Below are 20,002 nucleotides of genomic sequence, written 5' to 3' on the forward strand. Positions count from 1 at the left end.
CCCACAAGACCTGTACTGTATGCCACACACAGTATAAACACGATGAGGCATCCAGCAAGTCCAATTGAGGATGGTTTCATGTCAACTTATTTTCTTTGCTTTAGTGCCCTCTTGTGATTGTGAATGCAATGGTGCAATTGTCTGTCACCCAATGCAAGAGGTAGAATACAGATAGACCCATATAGGGAACATGTAGTCATGTAAATACTTTTCTACAGTGTCAGTGTGTTTGAGCACGTTTTTAAAAAAATCACTCAGGAAATCTGTATCATTCAGATATAATATTTTTTTTTAATGTTTGAACACACTATCCTTTTGAGCTTTTCAAATTAAGTACATGCAATTTGTGATTTTCTTTATGTATGAACAGTTTCTATTGTAAATGCTTTAACTTTCCTTTGCAGCTGTCATTTCACTAACTATATCCATAATCAAGTATAGGTGATTCTCTGTCAAAATGGTACCCACTGATCCACCCAATTGGAACCACCAATGGGAGAGTCCGGGGGGGGGGGGGGGGGGGGGGTTCTATATCACATGCGTACGTTATCATAGTGTTAACATTTTCATCTTAAAGTTGAATACTAGTTTTGTGTGTCACCATGGTGAGACCTAAACATTTTTCACATCCGAATGTTAAACAAAAAAACAGCAACTTCAGCAACTTGCAAGTAAAAAGACACTTGAATCCAGTTTGTTTTGAATATTTTCTTTATTGACGTTTGTGTCATTCCATTTTTTATTTTGGATTTCTTTATTTGCTGCATTCTATTGTGATTTTACCCCACGGAGCATTATAACTCTTATCCCACATGTAAAGAAGATACAAAACAACCTATGAATACATTTATACCTGAGATTTTATTCTTTAATTTGGTATGCAGTTATTGACATTGTGATGCAATCGTTCCAAGATACAGCAGAGAGTATGAAACGTGTCATCAAATGTCACATGTTTATTGAAGTATTAGTTTGAAAATTGTACAGTGCTGTTTTTTTTGTGTGTGTGTGTGTTAAAAACTGCAAATAGTCTTTATCCTTCTCATTATGACAATTGATGACTCTTTCCAAAATCCAGTGTTATGAACTTGAGTAATATTTCATGTGGTGTTTCACCATTTTTTTTTTTAAAGAGAAAATGAACAATATAAATGTGACATAAGCTTTTATTAAGTAACCAATTTATAAAAGCAACAATTTCTATGTTATTAATAAGTGATGCAAATTAGAAATGAAGTAAATGAGTCACAGAGTAGAAATGTTCTTCATATCACAAAGCCTAAAATGTAATTGGTATCATCATCTACAGTATTGTCTTGATTTGAGTAGTCATCGGAATTATTTCAAAAACAAATAAATATTACACCATATAGATGCCCAAGAACCCGCACGCAGTTTCATATAATTTCACACACAGCTGTGAGTCAGTTCTTCCACAAGACTATTTTCTTTAGCTTCTTGCTCTGATTGTTTGTGTCACAGCACATTTCCTCCGTATTCAAGCTGCTTCATGTGCCACTCCAGAGGAAACCATTGTTGTCCAGCACTTTGGCCAGTTTTTGGTTGAAAGGTTGGTAAAATTCCCTGAGAAGGTCTTTGGTGGCCGGAAGCATAGGACCAAGATCTTTGTCGGCCACCCGCCTGGTGTTGGACGTGGGGAGTTTGGTCAGCGCTGCTTCTACCTGCTCCGACAACGGGCCTGAAACGAAGCACAGACCGTGTAAATACACCGGTAAAGATCTCGAGTTCACTTCCAGCCGCCCGGCAGCCTCTGCCAACGGCTATCAACCACGGTGCCCTGAGATCTGTTACTTATCGTAATCTCCTCACATGCCACCGTGCTCTGGTCAACTGGTCATCATGACTCACCTGTAGGCATGTATGAATCAATCAATCCCTGGCATGCTGCGCTTATGCACAGTTCAACAGAATACAGGGAACACTTAATCAAACATCCCTGATCTCAGTGAATGGATGACTTCAGTTTTCATTGATTAGTTAGTACAGTTTGTTGACAACAAAATAATGTGAGAATAATCATTATCTTAAATCAATAACTCAATGAGGAGTGGATTCAGAATCTGGACCTGGATCAGGGGACCAAAGTCTAAACAGTCTGTGGTGTAATGTGCTCCAGCAGACCACTGTGTACACATAACAGAGCTGATGCACAGTCTCCTAATGTCTCAACAGGACCTTAGCAAGTGGAGTTAACTTTGGGCATTCTGAGTCCATTTTTTAAACCCCCTCTAGTCCAGGTCCATCCCCTTCTGATACACGTCTAATGATAGCAGTATCATCAGGTCCAACCGTATGCCTCCACAGGCAGCGCAACGTTTTCCACAGTGTCTCCAGACTCTGTCGCATATGCTCCTTGTGAAACTTCCTCTTTTATCTCGCGAGGAGAAAAGGGTGTCGGTGGCGAATTCAACAATTCTTCTCTTGAAAAAGCCAAACAGGCTGCATGGTGCCGCGATGTGAGAACATGGCCCACTTGTAGACATTGGGGCTTTCATGCCATCCTCGTAGTGTCTTTTTCTTGACGACGCTCCAGATGCTGCCTCATGATACCACGCGTGGTGAGGGGCCTGAAAAATGAGGTAGCCTTGCTAAAGGTTTCTCCTCTTCATGTGATGTCTGCCCTATTGTCATGACACCAGGAGGTGAAATTGATTCAATATCAGTTGCTTCCTCACTGGACAGGTTGATATCCAGGAGTTTGACTGACTTGAAGTTACACTGTGATGATTATGTCTTCCTTTCATGTTTGATTACCTTTCAGTATTTTAAATTATTTCTAATGGCACTGGAATATATAGATGTAACATTTTAACCTGTGCCATTCAACACATTTATTGTATTATATTAGTTATTGTACTGTACAAAAGTTATTGTACTGTATGTTGGTATGTCAGAAACTAATTCATACATCTGTTATGTGGTATGATTGCATGTGTATACGCACCTAAATTCAGGAAATCAAACACTTTCATGATTGTCACTTTGATGTGGGCTGCATAGTCCTCTAGTTGAAGAACAAGGATCTGCTCCCTGCGGAAAACTGTCAGCCAGTCCAGCAGGAAGACGATGTACAATCCCAGATGTAGTCTCACCTGAGGGAGGAAAAGATTTATAATCACATCAATATCCACAAGTTGTGTAAGATAAATGTGGAAATAATTCACCTGTGTGTTTGGTTAAATGCTATTTTAAGATGTTTGGTCTCTAACTATATAAGCCTTGTAAATAGCTTTTGTAGGGATTGCTTTTGTGAAAGTAATGGATGAATGGATGGATGGATGGATGGATGGATGGATGGATGGCTGGCTGGATGGATGGATGGCTGGATGGATGGCTGGATGGATTTCTCTTCATGTGTACCCTTTCATTGAGCTTTTCTATTGAGGCGTATAAATGTAAAGACAGCACACATCCTCAAGAGGGCACTACAGTACACTAAAAACCACGTGCTCTCAGAGCAGTTTCATTATAAGGCACAACAACACACTTTAACAAACCCACATCTTAATCATATCTACAGTCTCACAACAACAGATCGAAGGGGGTTCTGTGAACTATTTTGTAAGATTGAGCTTGGATTCAGTTTTTTTTTTTTTCTCGCCCATCAGCCTCAGGCGAAGCTGATTGGTGCTTTTACTGCAGTAAATCTCCCATGATAACACTGTTGTTCCCTACATGTTGTGATTACAAGTGACCGGCTGACAGAGCTCATATCTCAGCCTACTCCTGAGGGAAGAATATATGCAGAAGGTGCTAAAATGACTCTCTGCAGTAAGTAGGTTATAGTTCTCCTGTCACAGCAGGAGAATCATCCACAATAGAGAAAGGTGAAAATTAGAAAAGTATAAATTTGACAGGACACCCTGGGCCTCGCATTTTCTCCCTGCAGCCCTCAGGTGGGAGATACACACATTTATAAACCCCCTGGAAATAGACTGAAAACAGCCTATATAATTTAAGCAATAACTCCCCAATCCCTCAAATGTGATTTGCACTTTTTTCTTTTTCTTAGTGGCAGGGCTGGCATAAAGCAGGACGGTCAAACATCGGCCTGCCAAAGGGTCCACTCTGGCCATAAAATATTGACTGTGATTTTTAAATGTATGTACTTTTGATGAATAGCAAGAGTAGTGGACATCACAGAACACTGAGACCTGGGCCGAGAAATCAGCGATGCAGCTGTAAATGCTCGTTACCTCTTGACTAAAGTATCATCAGCATCAGACCCACACTGTGAGGGTGAACGTGTGAAAGCATGCATAAACGCTGCAAAATGCTGCAAATGAAGATGGCGACATATTACATAGTTGACTTGCTGAGCTCTGCGCTGCAGCATTGGTATTAAAGTTCTTTTACACACACTATTGGATACTCTGTCAGCGTATCTCCACCAAGAAATATACTAATATGAGCATCAGTGAATATGTTCTGAGCAATTCTAGCACCAGGCCACCGAAAAGCACAAAGAAACCAAGTGAGAGAAAGCACGCTCAGCTTATCACTCATATGATGGTGGGATCCTCCTTCTAACATTAAGGGAGGGCTAACATTTCATTAATTCTGAAAAAAGGAAAATGCCCAGAGAGATGAACCTCCTTCAGGCCTATTTTGCTGCTTAATTTTGACCTTAAAAAATCTACCTAAAACCTTGGCAACCTGTTTGGAAGATATTTTGCCTCTTATCATAAAAAAAGAATCAAACAGCTTTATTGAGGGCCGTAACTCATGCAATAACATACGGTGGATATTAAATTCAGATATGTCAACAACAAGCAAGGAATGTTCTTGTGGTCTCTCTCGAAGCGGAGAAGGTCATCGACCATGCAGAATGGCCATATTTGTTCTTCACCCGAGAGCAATCTGGTTTAGGTCACAACTTCATAAGGCTGGGTGAGCAGCAGGGCAGCAGTTATAACCAATAGAGTTAAATGGAGAAATTTTGGGATGTGCTGGGGGAGAAGACAGGCCTGCCCACTCTCGCCTCTTCTTATATCATATATTTTTCTTCCTGTGCCGAGCAATGCTGTTGAGAAGTAGGTTTTTTTTTTGTAAAAATTGAAAATCAAGAAAAATATGAGCCAGTAAAACTATTGCAGGTCAAATTTTTGAATAATGTACTCATACCTCAAAGGAGACCCTTGGAGTTGACCACAAATGTGTTTCTAAAAGATGTTATACTGTGATCCCCCCCCCCCCCCCCAGTACTGTATGCAGCCCCTGGAGTCACATGAATTTCAGTCCATTGGCCGAGAGGTGAAGGAAGTGAGCGAGTGCCCGGATGGTTGCAGGTTTGAATCGCACTGCTGACAGACCACATAATCTATTCTGGCGACCTTGTCAGGGAGCTTGGACGTGTTTCTGAAACCACAATAAGAAGTGCTAGTATATTCTATTCTAAAAGTTGGAATCACTTCTAAACTTTTCAAAGTGAAACATTGAATTTCTCTCACCGGCATGGCAAGGTATAGGTTGGTGTCATAGGCGCAGGAACGAAGCGACTTCTCAGCGAGACAGGACTGAAACAACTGCACAGACTTCACAACACTCTGGTGGAAGGCTTTGGCCGACTTACTGGCAGATTTAAAGTACAAGTAGTCAGAGTAAAGCCTGCAAACACAGTAGAAAAGAGTTTGAAGTCAGCTGGGAGCGGAAGGTCACATTTTGCTGGATGTATTAATTGAAAATCTAAATAAAAAAAGGATATTTTGGCAAAATGTACGAATGAGAGCAAAGCCATTTTCGAAGCGATCTGAAACTGAAGTGATTTAACCATCTGTGTCTAGATGAGCGGATGAAATGATTGCTCTCTTTTTACCTCTCTGCAGGGTCTCGGAGTATGATGATGATTTTGGCGGTGGGATTGATTGTGTGGATGAAGTCCTGGATCAGGAAGCGGGGCTCTGCCTCTTGTCTGCGGTTGTCCCACATGGTGGATACACTGCCATCGCCTGTCAAGAATGTTAAAGTCTTAGTCTGTTATGGTCAATATAACAGCACAGTGCAAAAATTGTGGTTTAATGCTGAAAAGTGTGTATTAATATCTAATAGCCTTCATTTACAGTTGTATGGGTAACAGCACAACTGGTCATGCTAAAATAAATATATATATATCACATACTCTTTTAAAATGTCTAAGAACACTTTCATGGAGGAAATAAAGTGAAAAAAAAAACATTGTTATGAATGTTAAGAATGTGTGGATATCATATGACATATGGACGGAGCGGATCCTTAGTAATGATTGATGGAGATGGCGCTGAATAAAATAACTTTATTTATTGTCATATCGCTCCTTTTCAACAATGTGTTTATGCGTAAGAAAATGTAAAAGGACATAGCTCACGATATTTCATGTTATATGGAGCAAAGTAAATATTGTTTATTAAGTTTGTATCCATGCAGACACAATCACATACATCTAAATCACTCTTTGACTGACCAAGCGAATCAATTTTTTTTTTCCAAAATAATGAACATTATCTCCATCGTCTACATTTGTTCCTCTTAAAAAAAATCAAAATCAAACTTAGAACGTTTTTGTTTTTTTTGTTGACAGCGATTATAATCAGAGGACACTGAATGCCCTTCCAAAACCAAAATCAATACCCCTTATTTCACCCCAATACTGCATCATTTAATAAGCACAATCTTTTTTACCACTACTTTCAATAACCAGCCACAATTCCCACCAATTAAATTAAGAATCGCCACCGCAAATATTAGGGAGAGGCGCCAGAGGCATTTCAGTTTCTGTGTTCACTTCTAAAGACACCAGCCTTTTTGGTTTTGGCCACAAAATACCTGGCATAATGTGAGCGCTATTTCCCTCTGGCTCTTGCTTTTAAGGTGACTGACTCAGAAAATGAGCGGGGTCTCACAACAAAGAAGGGAGATGGAGAGAGACAAAAGAGACTGTGATTTGAATCATGGTCGGGATCCATTTCAAAGTCTCTAAGAAGATACACAATGAAAACAATTTTTCCATGTGACACACAATAGACACAAACCATACCAAATCATCCGCACCCACACACACACACACACACACACACACACACACACACACACACACACAGACTTTCACATGTGTTCACCTGTTATGGTTTGGAGTGCTCGGTGGTCTCCAGATGAATTTCCACTCAGGCCTTGCTGGATCTTTTGGGCTACCAAGTCAAACAGGTCCAGGTAATCTTCCACACTGTATTTTTCCTCAGATCCATCTTTCATATGTTTATAACCTGCACCGGGAGTTAGACATAATCAGCATACACTGTGATGTAATGTAACCTTTTGATGACTAGTGTTTGAACCTGGTAAACCACTTTTCTTTACACTCAACTTGATCCTTCTAGTCAGCCATTGTCAATATCTAATAATTTGAGATACCAACTCCTGACAAGGCCGACTCTACAAACAGTGAATGAAACTACATCCAGTCAGTGACGACACATTGTCCTGTAGTTCTACAATATATCTTTCAAAACAACTATTGAGACTAGGCACTTCAATCATAGAGTCTTCAGTTATAGAAAAAAAAAAGAAACAGCTGCAGAAGAGTTATTATAGTCAGCAGTCAATCTGGCGTTATTCACGTTTATGCTTCTTTGTAATATTGCTGGAATTCAGCGCAGTACATTAGAGCTACAGATGCATCTTAAAAATCGTAAATACAACATTCTCTTTATTTTTCCCATAATTAATTTCAAATGAGGAGAGAATTATTTGACTATATTTAGACATAACAAACTTTCTTTGCAGTTTCTTTTAATCATTTAGCTTAATAGTCAAGAAAACTCAAAACTAGAACCAAAACATTTCAAAATATCAAAAAATATAATAAGATACGGTACAGATGAGCTGCTGGGGTTCAAACTGAGTATCAGAATGGGGAAGAAAAGTGATTCAAGTGACTTTGCAATATGGTTGTTGGCGAAAGAACTGGTCTGAGCACCTTAGAAATTGCTGATCGAGTGGGATTTTCACACTCAACAACCATCTCTAGGATTTACAAAGAATGGTCCGAAAAAAGATTACATATCCACACCCAGTGAGTGAGTTCTCTGGTTAGAGACGATGGTAAGTCAAAACTAACTCAACTAATCCAGAACAACCCCACGGGTGCCACTCCGGACTTGAAGAAATTGTGCATTATTGTTCACGTTCCAATACTATGAAACCTAACCAAGCATGGTGTATTATGGCATGGTGTATTGTGAGTCACGAGAAACACATTAAGACGCGATACACGTCTCAGCGACTCACCAAAGCGTTTGCGGGTCCACCAGTGCGGCTCCTTAATGCCATTGTATCTGATGTCAGGATGCAGCAGCAGCCTGTGAAACAAGTCAGTGGTGCCGCACTTTGGTTGGCCAATGATGTAGAAGTACGGCAAGCAGCGCAGGCGAAAGCGCTTGCCGTCCTGGTGGAGTATGTGCCGGTGGAAATTGGTCTTCAGCCGTTCACCTAGGGTCTTTAGGTAATTTGCGTGAATAAAAAAGTGGTTGCTGCTGTACGGATCACGGTCAGGTTCAGCAGCGTACTCCTCGTACCAGCAAGGGCTCTTGATGCCAGGCAAGAACTGACGAGGAATTACTGAGAACAGCTGCAGGGAAAAGGACATTGAAGTAAGGAAAAGCGAGGACAATATTAATAAAAAAGAAGATGTTTGATACTGTGCAGCAGATTAATGATGTTAATATATATTTTGTTTGTATCTGTCAGGTATAGTGCTTTAACAGAAGCACAAATGCTTATAAAAATTCAGGAGAAAGATGGAATACTGGTGTCACTTCTTTCCATAAATCAAAAGTACTGGTTCAAAATGTAAGCCATGTAATGTAAATGTATATTTTTAATCTATCAACAGCTGCCAAGCCTGAAATACACTCATAACGTACAATTTCTTTGGTGTTATAGTCCTCTTTTTAGCCATCCATCCACCTTCAGTAGTGACACCCGTTAGCCTCAAAAACGAGTTTTTTGGACAGTGGGAGGAAACTCTGAGAAAACCTTCTCCATAAAAGAGAGAACATGCAAACTTCACTTTTGAAAGGCCCGAGGTAACCCCCCGCCACTGTGCCTCGTCTGCCCAGTTTACATTGAAGCTATTTTAAGCTGCTGAACTCTCTTTTAATGCTGGGAATGTATTCAGTAATACAAAACAATCAATAATTCCGTTGAAATAGTACAAGGGCAAAATAAGAATTCAAGCAAAATACACACTGAGGAAGACAAATAGCTTTAAAGGCGGCTGCCACAAATGACATTTTATACGTCCTCAATAGCCACAGAATACATTTTTATGCAATTAATGTCTTTCATGCCTCAAGGTAGATTACAATGTATTCTGATATTCATTCTGTGAGGAACTTTGTTAAAAGGTGCGGTCAAGTGTGATCACCTGTCATGGTGGCCGGCCATGAGCTTTTTAATACACCAAATACCTTTGTAATGTGTCTCTTGTCCTGCTTAGCGTCATGCGAGAGCCATGTGTAAGAATAATTGCCACTCTGCTCTTTCAGACTGGCTTCTTGATATCAGCAATTGTTCTTGATAAGTTAAAATGAAACTCAAATGATTAGCATGTTGGGGTTTTTTGGGGGTTCTGTTCTGGATGGATTGTAGAGGACTTGTGAGTTTGATTGAAAGAACCTTTGTTAACCCGAAACCTGAGCTAATTTATTTGCAATATGTATAATGTTTATTATCAGGCAAATAAAAAAAATAAAGAAAACAGTGGGAGAAAACACCTCATGTAGTGTGGATATATAGCAAACTGCTTGCGATGTGGTACAGACCTACATGATGAGGGTCGTTCATCAGTGAGCTTTTCAGCGCTCAGTAATGATTTTTGATTGATCAATGTTTCTCCTGGGGTCAGAGGAGAGTGGAGAATAATATTGATTTTATATAATAAAACTATTTAATTGTGTGCCAGTAACATTTCTCGCTGTGAAGTTTGCACGTTTCCCTCTGCTTGTGTGGATGGATGGATGGATGGATGGATGGATGGATGGATGGATGGATGGATAATAGATCATTACTGTTTTTACCTCTTGCTTTAAAATGAGAGTTAATCAATATTTGTGGCATGTGCCATTGATATATACTCCACCTAATGACTCGCCTGTGTTAATATCTTTGTAACTCTGTTTTGTGCCTTAATTCCAAGAAATGACACGGCCCTTTTTCTTAAAGACTTCCAGATTACATATTGCATTGTGGAAATGTGATGACAACAAACCTTAAACGCATCATAACAGCATTAGCACACAGTGACATCAGTTCCACGGTCCTCAGCTACACTTAGTGACAGACATTACTGGTCATTAGGAGCTTTTCAGGACTGGTATTTACTGTGGGCTTGATTAGTAGGTGCTTGGTTACTACTGAAGATGTCACCTGTAACCTGCAAACATTTTCAAGACTGAACTGATTTAGATTGCCCTCCAACAAGAATAATAGTTTTTTTTTTTTTTTTTTTTTTTCAGTGTTGTGCCAATGAGTCCGACTTACATGAGAGTCTGTCTCAACGACGTCCTTTTCTTCAGGAACCTTCCTCTGCGTGTAGTCCTGTTTGGCGTTGATGATTTTCACCAGACTTTTCATGTCCAAAACATTACTTTCAGCTGAGACATCTGTCGATCCATTGCTGGTTCCAACGTCCACAGATGAGATCTGATCGTTTGACGGAATGAACAGAGGTCCTTTCTTGTCCGACACCAGCATGTACGACGCCATGATGAAAATCGTCATTATCACGCCCATGAGGAAGCTGACCACTCTGTTTTTCGAGATTCTTTGAAGACTTAAAGCCAACAGTGGGGGACACTTGAAGTGCACATTTTCGGGCATTTTCCCGTGCCTCAGGTCAAAAAACGTCCTGACAGATTTTTTGCCGTAGTTTTCACCCATAGGCAGGCTGTGCAGGCTGTGTTTGTACACCGTTTGGGTACCGTCGAACTCCGACAGTGACATAGTGACACATGAGGAGACGACGTATGTAGAAATAACAGCGAGACAATATTCTCTTTTTTCTTTTTTTTTTTTTGTAAAGTTCAGGTTGGAGACTTCATGCTATTAATTTGCAGGGAATCATTTGTCTTCATTTCTTACATCTTCAACTCTTTTCAATTGGGCCTCCTGTAAAACAGAAACAGTTGTTCAAACACAACATATGGCTTTTCACCTAAAGTGCCACGCCATGCCGTCTCTTCTCGAAGTATTTTCAGTCATCTCCCATAATAACAGAAGAAGCAGTGTGGGCACTTTTAATATTGGGGTATTTAATGGAACGTCACTGCTTCTCAGAGGTATAAATGTGTGATGTTCACACTGTAGCCCTCCTCCCTCAAAAGGACACACCTATAAAAGGTTTGAGGTCAGCTGCAGTGTGTGTGTGTGTGTGTGTGTGTGTGTGTGTGTGTGTGTGTGTGTGTGTGTGTGTGTGTGTGTGTGTGTGTGTGTGTGTGTGTGTGTGTGTGTGTGTGTGTGTGTGTGTGTGTGTGTGTGTGTGTGTGTGTGTGTGTGTGTGTGGTCTAATGTATGATGATCGCCCACTTTTCACTGAGCACTATAGAGCGCATGTAACGGCAGGAAAACTTTCAAGGTCAGAATAATAGTTACTCTGTAATTCAAAACTTAAAAAAAAAACACAGTTATTCTCTGTGAGCCGAAGTCCCACAGACAGCTTTGTTTTGTTAACCTGGAAAGGTTGGTTGTTTTTTTTTTTCTAACATCAAAGTTTTTTTTCCGTACAGGGAGAACTATGTTGAGTGTTGACTCAGGTGGACATGCACACACTTGCCACACTGTTCTTTATTCCACGCTCTCTTCTCACCACATGACAAATAATAAAGCAAGCGTAAGTATTTTAGGAGTGGCCTGGTAATGATTCCTGACACTGAGGCGTAAAATGTTGTCTATCGCTATGCTGACATTTCCCCGGTTTGGTTTAAGTATTCCTTCTCGGATTTTGTCGTTACCCGTGTTGAGCCAGTTACTGAAATTGAGTCACGTTGGCTGAGCTGTCAAGCGCAGTCATCATTTTGAGTTGTTTAAGTTAAGTTAAGCGCTCTACTTCAGGTGATCCCACCGGGTAATACACGTCTCTGAGAAGCCATGTAGAGCATAACACCTGCTCTGGAACGAATACAGATTTCTGAACTAATATTAACAAGAAGCAGCAGCAGCAAACCAGCATCAGATAGAACATGCAGATAGCAGGAGACAGTTCGCAATAAGATGGGCGGATGATTATTTGGGGCCCCAGATGCATCACTGATCCTGTGGATGCAGGCTAATGTTAACGCTACTGAGAGTCAGACATATTTCGTGTAGCTGTCGGCAGCATTGCAGCTTCACCTAGTGCTAAAGAGTCTGCACAGAATCGAGAGAAACTACAAAGCTACAAAACTGATTTTGTCAGATATAATGAGTTTTGAGCTCATGAAAACTTCCGTAGTTGTAAGGGTGATATTAATTTTGCTACTGTCAGAAGAAGGAGAATAACAGTGATGCGTTATTCCCAAAACTGGTTTGTGAGAGTCGCAGTCCTAAAGGACGAGGGAATTGAAATCCTTCACCAGTTGTCGCAAACTAAAATAAAGCTCATCTTCTTTCTGCCCACCAGGGCCTATACAAATACACAAGCAATAACACTCAGCTTGATCACGTACAACGTGAAAGTGAATAATACTTGATCTTTTTCCACAAAACAAAACGTTTCTGATAGACTTTGACACAAAACCTGTTGTGGCATGCAGTCAGACCTGCACTTTTTGGTATTCATGCACCGTTTCTATGAAAATATTGTCAAACACATAAACAGCATTCAAATAAGCTCCCAAGGGCACTCAAACAGTTTAGTCATCTTTCAGTTCAGTCATGTCCCCTCCAGAGAAAGAAATAATAATTGATGTTGTTATGCTGATGTCATCAGATTGCCTCTATCTGAAGTGATATATTTGCACAGGATCTCTGCAAAACAACACTGGAGGTAGACGTTTGTCCATACTAAGACAGGAAGAGACTAATCAAAGACAGTGTCAGGTTGGACATCTGATGCGCAGCAGCAGGATCTCTTTGTACACCTCCAACATAGATCAGTTGTTGACTTATTATGCACAGTAACAGCGATATCTACTTTTAAATCAAATACGGAATTACTGCTTTACACCCCAAAACAAGTGAATCATTAATTTAGATCACAACTATATGATGTACACCACACGCTGATTATCCAGAGATACATGTTTGACAAGTCAAATTGCACTGAAGATCTTAGAAACAGGGCGCACAGCCTGATCTCTGCACATGGAAATTTGATTTTAACCCTCTTCTTTTTTTCTCTCTTTGCTTTCATCTATTCCGCTTTAATGTGCAACAATGCTATAAGCCATTGGTTAAAGTCTGCGTCCGTTGAAAAGTGATGAATATGTGCACGACCTGCTTTAAAGTCCAAATGAAAGCCCTCACACACTTGCAGATTTCATAATGGGACAGCTCGTAGCCCGAGCAGACTTATCAGGAATGCATGCCGATATCTCCGAGCCAGCATAGCTTGCTGCTGGGATTTTGAAAATAGCTTATTTTATTGATGCCAGTAGAGGTGTTGCAGCCCTCTTTTAATGAAATATCAGTAGATACTGGTACTTTTAATATGCCAGTGATAACACCTTGCTGAATATTGATTGATATCTGTGGTAGTTTATTACTGAGTAGTGCTGCTCGGGATCAGTCATGTATTTCCATAGTTAAGCTCTTAATCATGTACAATGTAATTTGTGACTGTTCCCGTAAGTATAATTCTCATGGATTCTACTGTTACGCCCTTTTCTTTTGCTGCATGCGATTGCATGTCTTCTTTTCTACCAATCCAGGTAATTGTTACCGTCTCTGTTCTCTGTACCCATTAATCTAATATTCTCATGAAAGATTAATTTCTGGTTCAAGCTAAATTTCAAAGCGTGAGAGAAGAGAGAGATTTCAAAATGTGACAGAGCATAAAGAGGACAGTGAGAGTCAAGGGTAAAGCACAGAGAGGGGGTGAAAAAAAAAAAAAAACCTGTGAGAGAATTGAGCAGGAAAGACAGCCTTTACACTTCCTCGGTCTCAAAAAAAAAATCAATTTATGGCAGGAAGTAAACAGCAGGTGGGATTGACCGAAGTGCAGTCCCACAGTGGAAATGCCTCAAAAAAACAAAAAAACAACTGCATTCATCATGCATTAGATGCCTTTTTTGTCCTCAGAGAACAAAATGTCAAGACAAATCTGGTACCAAAGCAAAAGTGAGATATTAGTCATTGTTGTTTGCAGCAAAGTGTTGGATTGTTTACGCGCCACATCGATCACATTATCTGAATCTCCAGAGCCGAGATAAAATGTGATTCCAACACATAGAGTACAGTAAAAACAAGAAAACCCACTTACAAACTATAACCTCTCAATGAACTCGTTTTGTTGTTTGTTTGTTTTTTTAAATCCCAATCCTCCCTGTCATACTGAAACAACCTCATCTCACTTTTTTATTTTCATTGTTTATCCTTGTTATGATTGAAGCGCAAGCTCAGGCCGAAGCTTATATGAAACAAATAGCTCATCCATCATTCATCGGCATTTTGAAAATGATGATGGCACTAAATTAAAAATAAAGCAATCAATCACGATTATTTCAGTAACTGCTGACATGATGCTGGAGTTTTAAAGAAAAAGACTGACAGTTTTGTGCTTCTCTATGATGTTGCTGAAGTGCTTCAGCACAGCAACACTGAAATTAGCTTCTTTATTTTGTCCAAAGCGTTTTATTAACTGATTACTCATCAGCAAGATGCTCGGTGGCGATATTTTGGCTATAAATTGAACAAAACAATAAAGCTCATATTTTTTTTCCTCGCCAGCTTGTCAAACTTTCAGGGTATTTCATTGCTGATAAGCACGAGGGATGGCTTTCTGTCGACAGGGAAAAGGGCGACACGGTATCAAACTTGAATTGAACGAACTTGCACTTAGGACGGCATTCCACGCATAAACTGCTCTCTGAATATCTGTGCGAGGTCCTAAACCGGGTGCAGGTTGTGCACAAACCCTGCTCACAAACACATTTGCATTATGCATGTATATACACAAAGGCATGCTCATTACGCGCTGTTTTCCAAGCTCTCACCCCCCCCCCCCCCCCACCCCCACCCCCACCCCTACATCTACGTGATAAAATGAAGCCAGTCAGACAGAACTCATCCTCTGCGGCAAAGATACAGATCACACAATAAAATGATAACCAGAATCATCACAGAGCTCATCCATATACAAAAATGCTACATGCTATATGCAGATGAACTGCTCTGTTCGGCGTCAACACTATCAATTCATGAGCTCCACTGGACGTGAAGAGGACCCACCGCGACCACAGAATCTGTGAAAGAGAGAAGAGGCAGCGCTCAGCGCGCACATTTTCTCGCCTCTCCAAAAAAAACCATATTTTAATCATGTCTCCATGTTTATAATTGTGTAAACACAGTCTGACCTTACAGAGTACACTCTGGGGCTGTGACATTGGCCGAATACCAGTGCTGGAAAATGGAAAGGAAATAAGACAGCTTCCCTGTTGATGAGGGAAGTCAAAGAAAGACGAATGGGACAACGAACTAAGATAATAATAAAACTTTCCCTGTGTTGACAAAAGAAAACAAATGAGGAGTCGAAGCAATCTGAAGAAACGAAAACATTTACGTCCTGCTCAGAGGTACCCTGACACCAGGTTTCTTTTTTCTCTCAGATGATGTATTAAATCTTCACAGGAAATCTAAAAGCTCCATCTGAGTACAAAGAATCACAGGAAAAGGACTAAATCAACCTCATCACGCTGGACTATTCCTCCGTTTCCTCTTTCATTTATAACTTTTAAAAAAGATATGAGTAAACATTTTAAATGAGCGAAACAAAACAGATGCATGCTTAAATATTAATCTGCTAGTTTCACGATGGTTCACCTTAACATCTGGAGTGCAGCTGCAGATGCCCGTTACACTCTGTATTTAGGGACGCATGTCAGTGTATACATTTGCATGTCAGTGTATACATCTGCATGTCAGTGTATACATTTGCATGAATGTTTTTATTAATGCAAGCCATGGTTTGCTTCAGCAGAACTATAAAACCAATGTCACGGCAGTGTGAATACCAGAACATTTAAAGGAGGCTACTGTTTAACGGACGAGAGGCAGTGAGCGGCGCTAAAGAAGTGAGGAGGAGAGTGTAAGCCAGGCGACATGGGGTGCCTGGAGCAGGTCAGTCAGAGCACTCGTCCAGCCAAACGTGCATTTGGATCGTAAAAGTTAGCTGCTGTACACAAATATAACCCACACAGGCACAGGAAGAACATGCACACTCCACAAATCTGCTACTACTACTATATTCCTCAGTATTTGATGGCATTTCTGCCATTATCATAGAAATCGCCAAGCCGGGAATCAAACACTGGTAATCTTGCTGTGAGGCTACAATGCTCACCACTGCCCCAACATTGGTCACCAATGCAGTTCAAAAAGTTGGGAGTCTTGTTCTTCTCCTCTCAGAAACTCTGCGTCGAGACTTGCATTTAATTCACTCGTCATAGCATCTGGCTATTTAATTGTTTCTATAAACAAATAAATCTTCCTTGTAGAAGGTGTAGAAAATGATAACTCACAGTAAAACCTGAGCGCATGCATACGTGTGTGTAATGTTCCACATCCATGTGCAGACGAGACGAGAGTGTCATCGGCACTGTCAAGTGCTCAAACTTTATTGGTCTCCCTGAAACTGATGCATGTCTCATCTTGAGTTGTGACCCTCGACTTTACAGAGGCAGCGTGAGTAACAAATATAGACATAACCCGTCGGTGCAGTTGAACTGCTTCTGAAAGGGCTGCGAAGAAAAAACTGTTAAAACAGCCTGTGTAGCTGTCCCATGATAGGCAGCCAGTGGCTTGGTTGTACTCGTTTTCTCGATTACCTCCTGTGAAGCAATTAGCTGCTCACACGCTCAGTGTGTTAGAATAAAAAACATTTACATTACCACACATCCTTATGGTAGGAGTGACCATTTGGTACCCTGGTAGAGAGGATTACTTCATTGTCACCCTCTCGTCGTGGATCAAAATCATTTCCTGCTTTAGACTATAACGAATAGGAAACGTGAACATAATAATCAGATCTTCAAAATGACTCATTATGTCTGTGCCAATGTTTCATCTGGATTACTGCCTTATCCCACACTGCATTGCTTCCATACGTTACGCTTGTCCTGGCTGGAGACTCGCACACGTTGTTTCAGGGCCACGGCGCACATGCAGCTAATTGCACCTCCAGAATGGAATTGGTTTGGAGTTAGGTTCTAACGCCCGCAACTTTTTCCCAGCTTCCGTTGATTAAAGTGTTCAAAATAATGACTTTGAAAATAACCTTGTTTCGGAAAGCAACAGGCGCCATGATGGCCTTGAGTTTGAATCACGTTACCATTTTAGATAGTCTTGCCGCGACCAAAGAGATAGAAGCAGAAAATAAAAATGAAATGATTTCAGATACAGCAGCATTAAATATACTTTTTATGCTTCAAAGCTTCATTAGAACTTTTTTAGTAAAAGGTAATGTGATAAACTACCGTAGATGTAGCCTGATGATCTAATCCGGTAATGGTTTAATTTGACAAGAAATTGTTTCCCACTATGAGCCATGAGAGGTAAACACACTACTTTACTCATATTCAATGAGATTCCTGCTGGTAATGATTTTGCAAGGGGGTTAAGTATTGAACATCACTGTTATCCAAAGATATTTAAGAATTTACTCCCGAGGGAGAGCTAAATCACTCTCTGGCAAATTCAATCTGAGTTACGTTTCAGTGGAAACAGTGACTGAATACATGTGAAAAATCAGTTTCTCCAGAAAAGCGAAACCTTTCTGTCGGGAATAGGATGTTCAAACATCACATCATCAACTGGACAAGAAAAACAAAGCAAGAAAAATCCCCATGAAATACATCATCCATTGGGAAATGACTCAGCGGCTCGGGGAGAGCAACTACGGAGTGACAGATGTAATAAAAAATTCCATTTTAATCCGGGGGCCAAACTTTCAGTTTGGAGGCTTGTGGTTATCTCAGGTGAAAAATATACGCTAACGTCTCTTTAAATAGCGGCACTGAGGTGTTGCCAAAACTTTTCGGTATCGTGCAGCCCTCCCGCATTCCTAATGCTCTGTTACTGAATTATTATTCTTCCATTTGTGGCGGACCCCCTGAGTCCAGTCTAAATAATCTGACATGGTACAAACCTCTCACTCCCCCTCTCCCCCTCTCATACTTTGAGCATTACCTAAGCCTCCGAACACTGGACCTTGCCAAAAGAAGCATGGCTTTGACAGCAGCTCCACACAATTGTTCTGCAAATTTGCGGAACTTAAAACCCTTCCTGCCCGGAGGAGAGAGACCTCAGGGTGGAGAGCGACAATCAGGATGATCTTGGATGTGTGTGTAGTTACAGGGGAGTGGTGCTAACAGTTAGACCTACTATCTTCTCCCGCTTTAACTCACTCGCCCTCCGCATTAAGAATAAAATGTTACTATAGGGATTCAGACGGAGCACTGGGAGTCAGCGGAGGCAACTTTGTCCAAAGGTCATCTGGCTACCTGTCAGGACATCCACTCAGCTCTCTGTGCAGAGCTGCAATGGACTGGGGGAGGAAAATCAACTAAATGTCACACAGAAATAAGTCAGCGTGCAAACGTCTCACACATCAACAGATCTCGCTCCAGACTTACACCCCAGCAATGAGCTTGAACAGAAATACGTCTGTGTCATATCAACCCCCTGCTTGGTGAGATGAGAAAACCCAGTCTGGCACAATGCAAGGTCGGTGAGTCTCACAATAAGTCAGATGTTGACACAGGACATTGGTTCCTTAGATCACAATAAACACATTAATAACTGCAAGATAAGTGCATGACTTCGGGAGTGTTTGGTAATGTCTCCAGTTTATCTTCATTGCACAACAAATTCCTGTTTGGGATTCAGGCTCTGGTCAAGCGAATGTCTTCAACCCCTGTGAGGCATGACTGAGATATGCTGCAGCTGTTCAAGTGAGGGGCTCTGACCAGGAGGACAGATAGTTTTAAACATTACAAAGCCCTTTGACTAAATTTAGCTTTGATAGCCATGGCTTTACAGCTCGTTTATGGACTCAAACGGATCAATGCAGAGCTGTAATGGTTTCTAATGGACTCTTTGGATATTCAGAATGTCAATCAATAGTAATACTAGGATTTTGTTTTCTGTTGACATCCTCTCAAATTACGCATGATTTGTTAAAAAATATATTCTTTTCTACAAAGTTTAACTAGTTTATACTCACATTGTACTTGTTTCTCCCAGAAGGCTCGCGCACAGCCGTTTAAGAGCCACTGAACCACCGGCCGAGGCGCGCAAACCCACCCGACAGGTGTCCGCTACAAAGGCAGATAGAAAGAAACGATCCGCTCCTGCGTCCTCGGTTATAACGTTTTTCATGTTGACAAACCGGATTTGGCTGCAGAAACACTCCACTCCCAGGCGGAGTCCCCATCGGACTGACTGAGCGCACGAGAAGAAGAGGAGGAGGGGGAAGGCGGAGGTGCGCCGCGCGCGCACGGGAGAGCGCAACAGTCATCATCAGAAGCGCCTTAAGAATAAATCATTTCTGCCTTCACACAGGGGCAAGTCCACGGGGTTAAACCAGGAGACCTCCCAAGAGTGGTAACATTCACACCGAGGCGGAATTTAGGGTGATAAATTTACCATAATTTCCATGTTTGTAGACTGTTGGTTTGAAACCAACACATCTCCCCGTGAGACTACCCGTTGTGTCACCGTGCCCTTCCCCTTCTCGAACCTTTAATTGTTCACTTACGTGTATTTCTTCATCTTGCTTTTGTTGGCTTTCCTCATGCATGACGTCATTTTCCAC

General features: G+C 41.0%; 1 protein-coding gene across 3 annotated transcripts; it reads right to left on the reverse strand.

Annotated features, from left to right (window-relative positions):
• Positions 1-955: 955 nt before the first annotated feature.
• LOC308121163 (carbohydrate sulfotransferase 15-like) lies at positions 956-19,628 on the reverse strand. 3 transcript variants are annotated; one of them, XM_080482264.1, is made up of 8 exons: positions 19,412-19,628; positions 10,537-11,163; positions 8,284-8,623; positions 7,116-7,259; positions 5,837-5,969; positions 5,472-5,628; positions 2,966-3,113; positions 956-1,699 (listed from the first exon to the last, which is right to left on the reverse strand). In XM_080482264.1, exons 2-8 carry the CDS (start codon positions 10,996-10,998, stop codon positions 1,509-1,511), a joined length of 1,575 nt encoding a protein of 524 aa, XP_080338390.1. In that variant the 5' UTR covers positions 10,999-11,163; positions 19,412-19,628; the 3' UTR covers positions 956-1,508. The 3 variants fall into 3 exon arrangements, with proteins under 3 accessions (XP_080338390.1, XP_080338391.1, XP_080338392.1); XM_080482265.1 differs by lacking the exon at positions 19,412-19,628 and adding an exon at positions 16,710-16,779; XM_080482266.1 differs by lacking the exons at positions 956-1,699; positions 19,412-19,628 and adding an exon at positions 2,479-2,588.
• Positions 19,629-20,002: the final 374 nt, after the last annotated feature.

This window comes from Lipophrys pholis (assembly GCF_963383615.2).
Source record: "Lipophrys pholis genome assembly, chromosome: 15".
Lineage (NCBI taxonomy): Eukaryota > Metazoa > Chordata > Actinopteri > Blenniiformes > Blenniidae > Lipophrys > Lipophrys pholis.

Excerpts from the sequence above, each read along its gene's own strand:
- LOC308121163 (XM_080482264.1), bottom strand. The coding sequence starts at position 10,998 with ATGTCACTGTCGGAGTTCGACGGTACCCAAACGGTGTACAAACACAGC. Across the intron at positions 8,624-10,536 it reads TCGTTGAGACAGACTCTCAT|CTGTTCTCAGTAATTCCTCG; the intron begins GTAAGTCGGACT and ends TTTTCCCTGCAG. Across the intron at positions 5,629-5,836 it reads CTCCGAGACCCTGCAGAGAG|GCTTTACTCTGACTACTTGT; the intron begins GTAAAAAGAGAG and ends CTGTGTTTGCAG.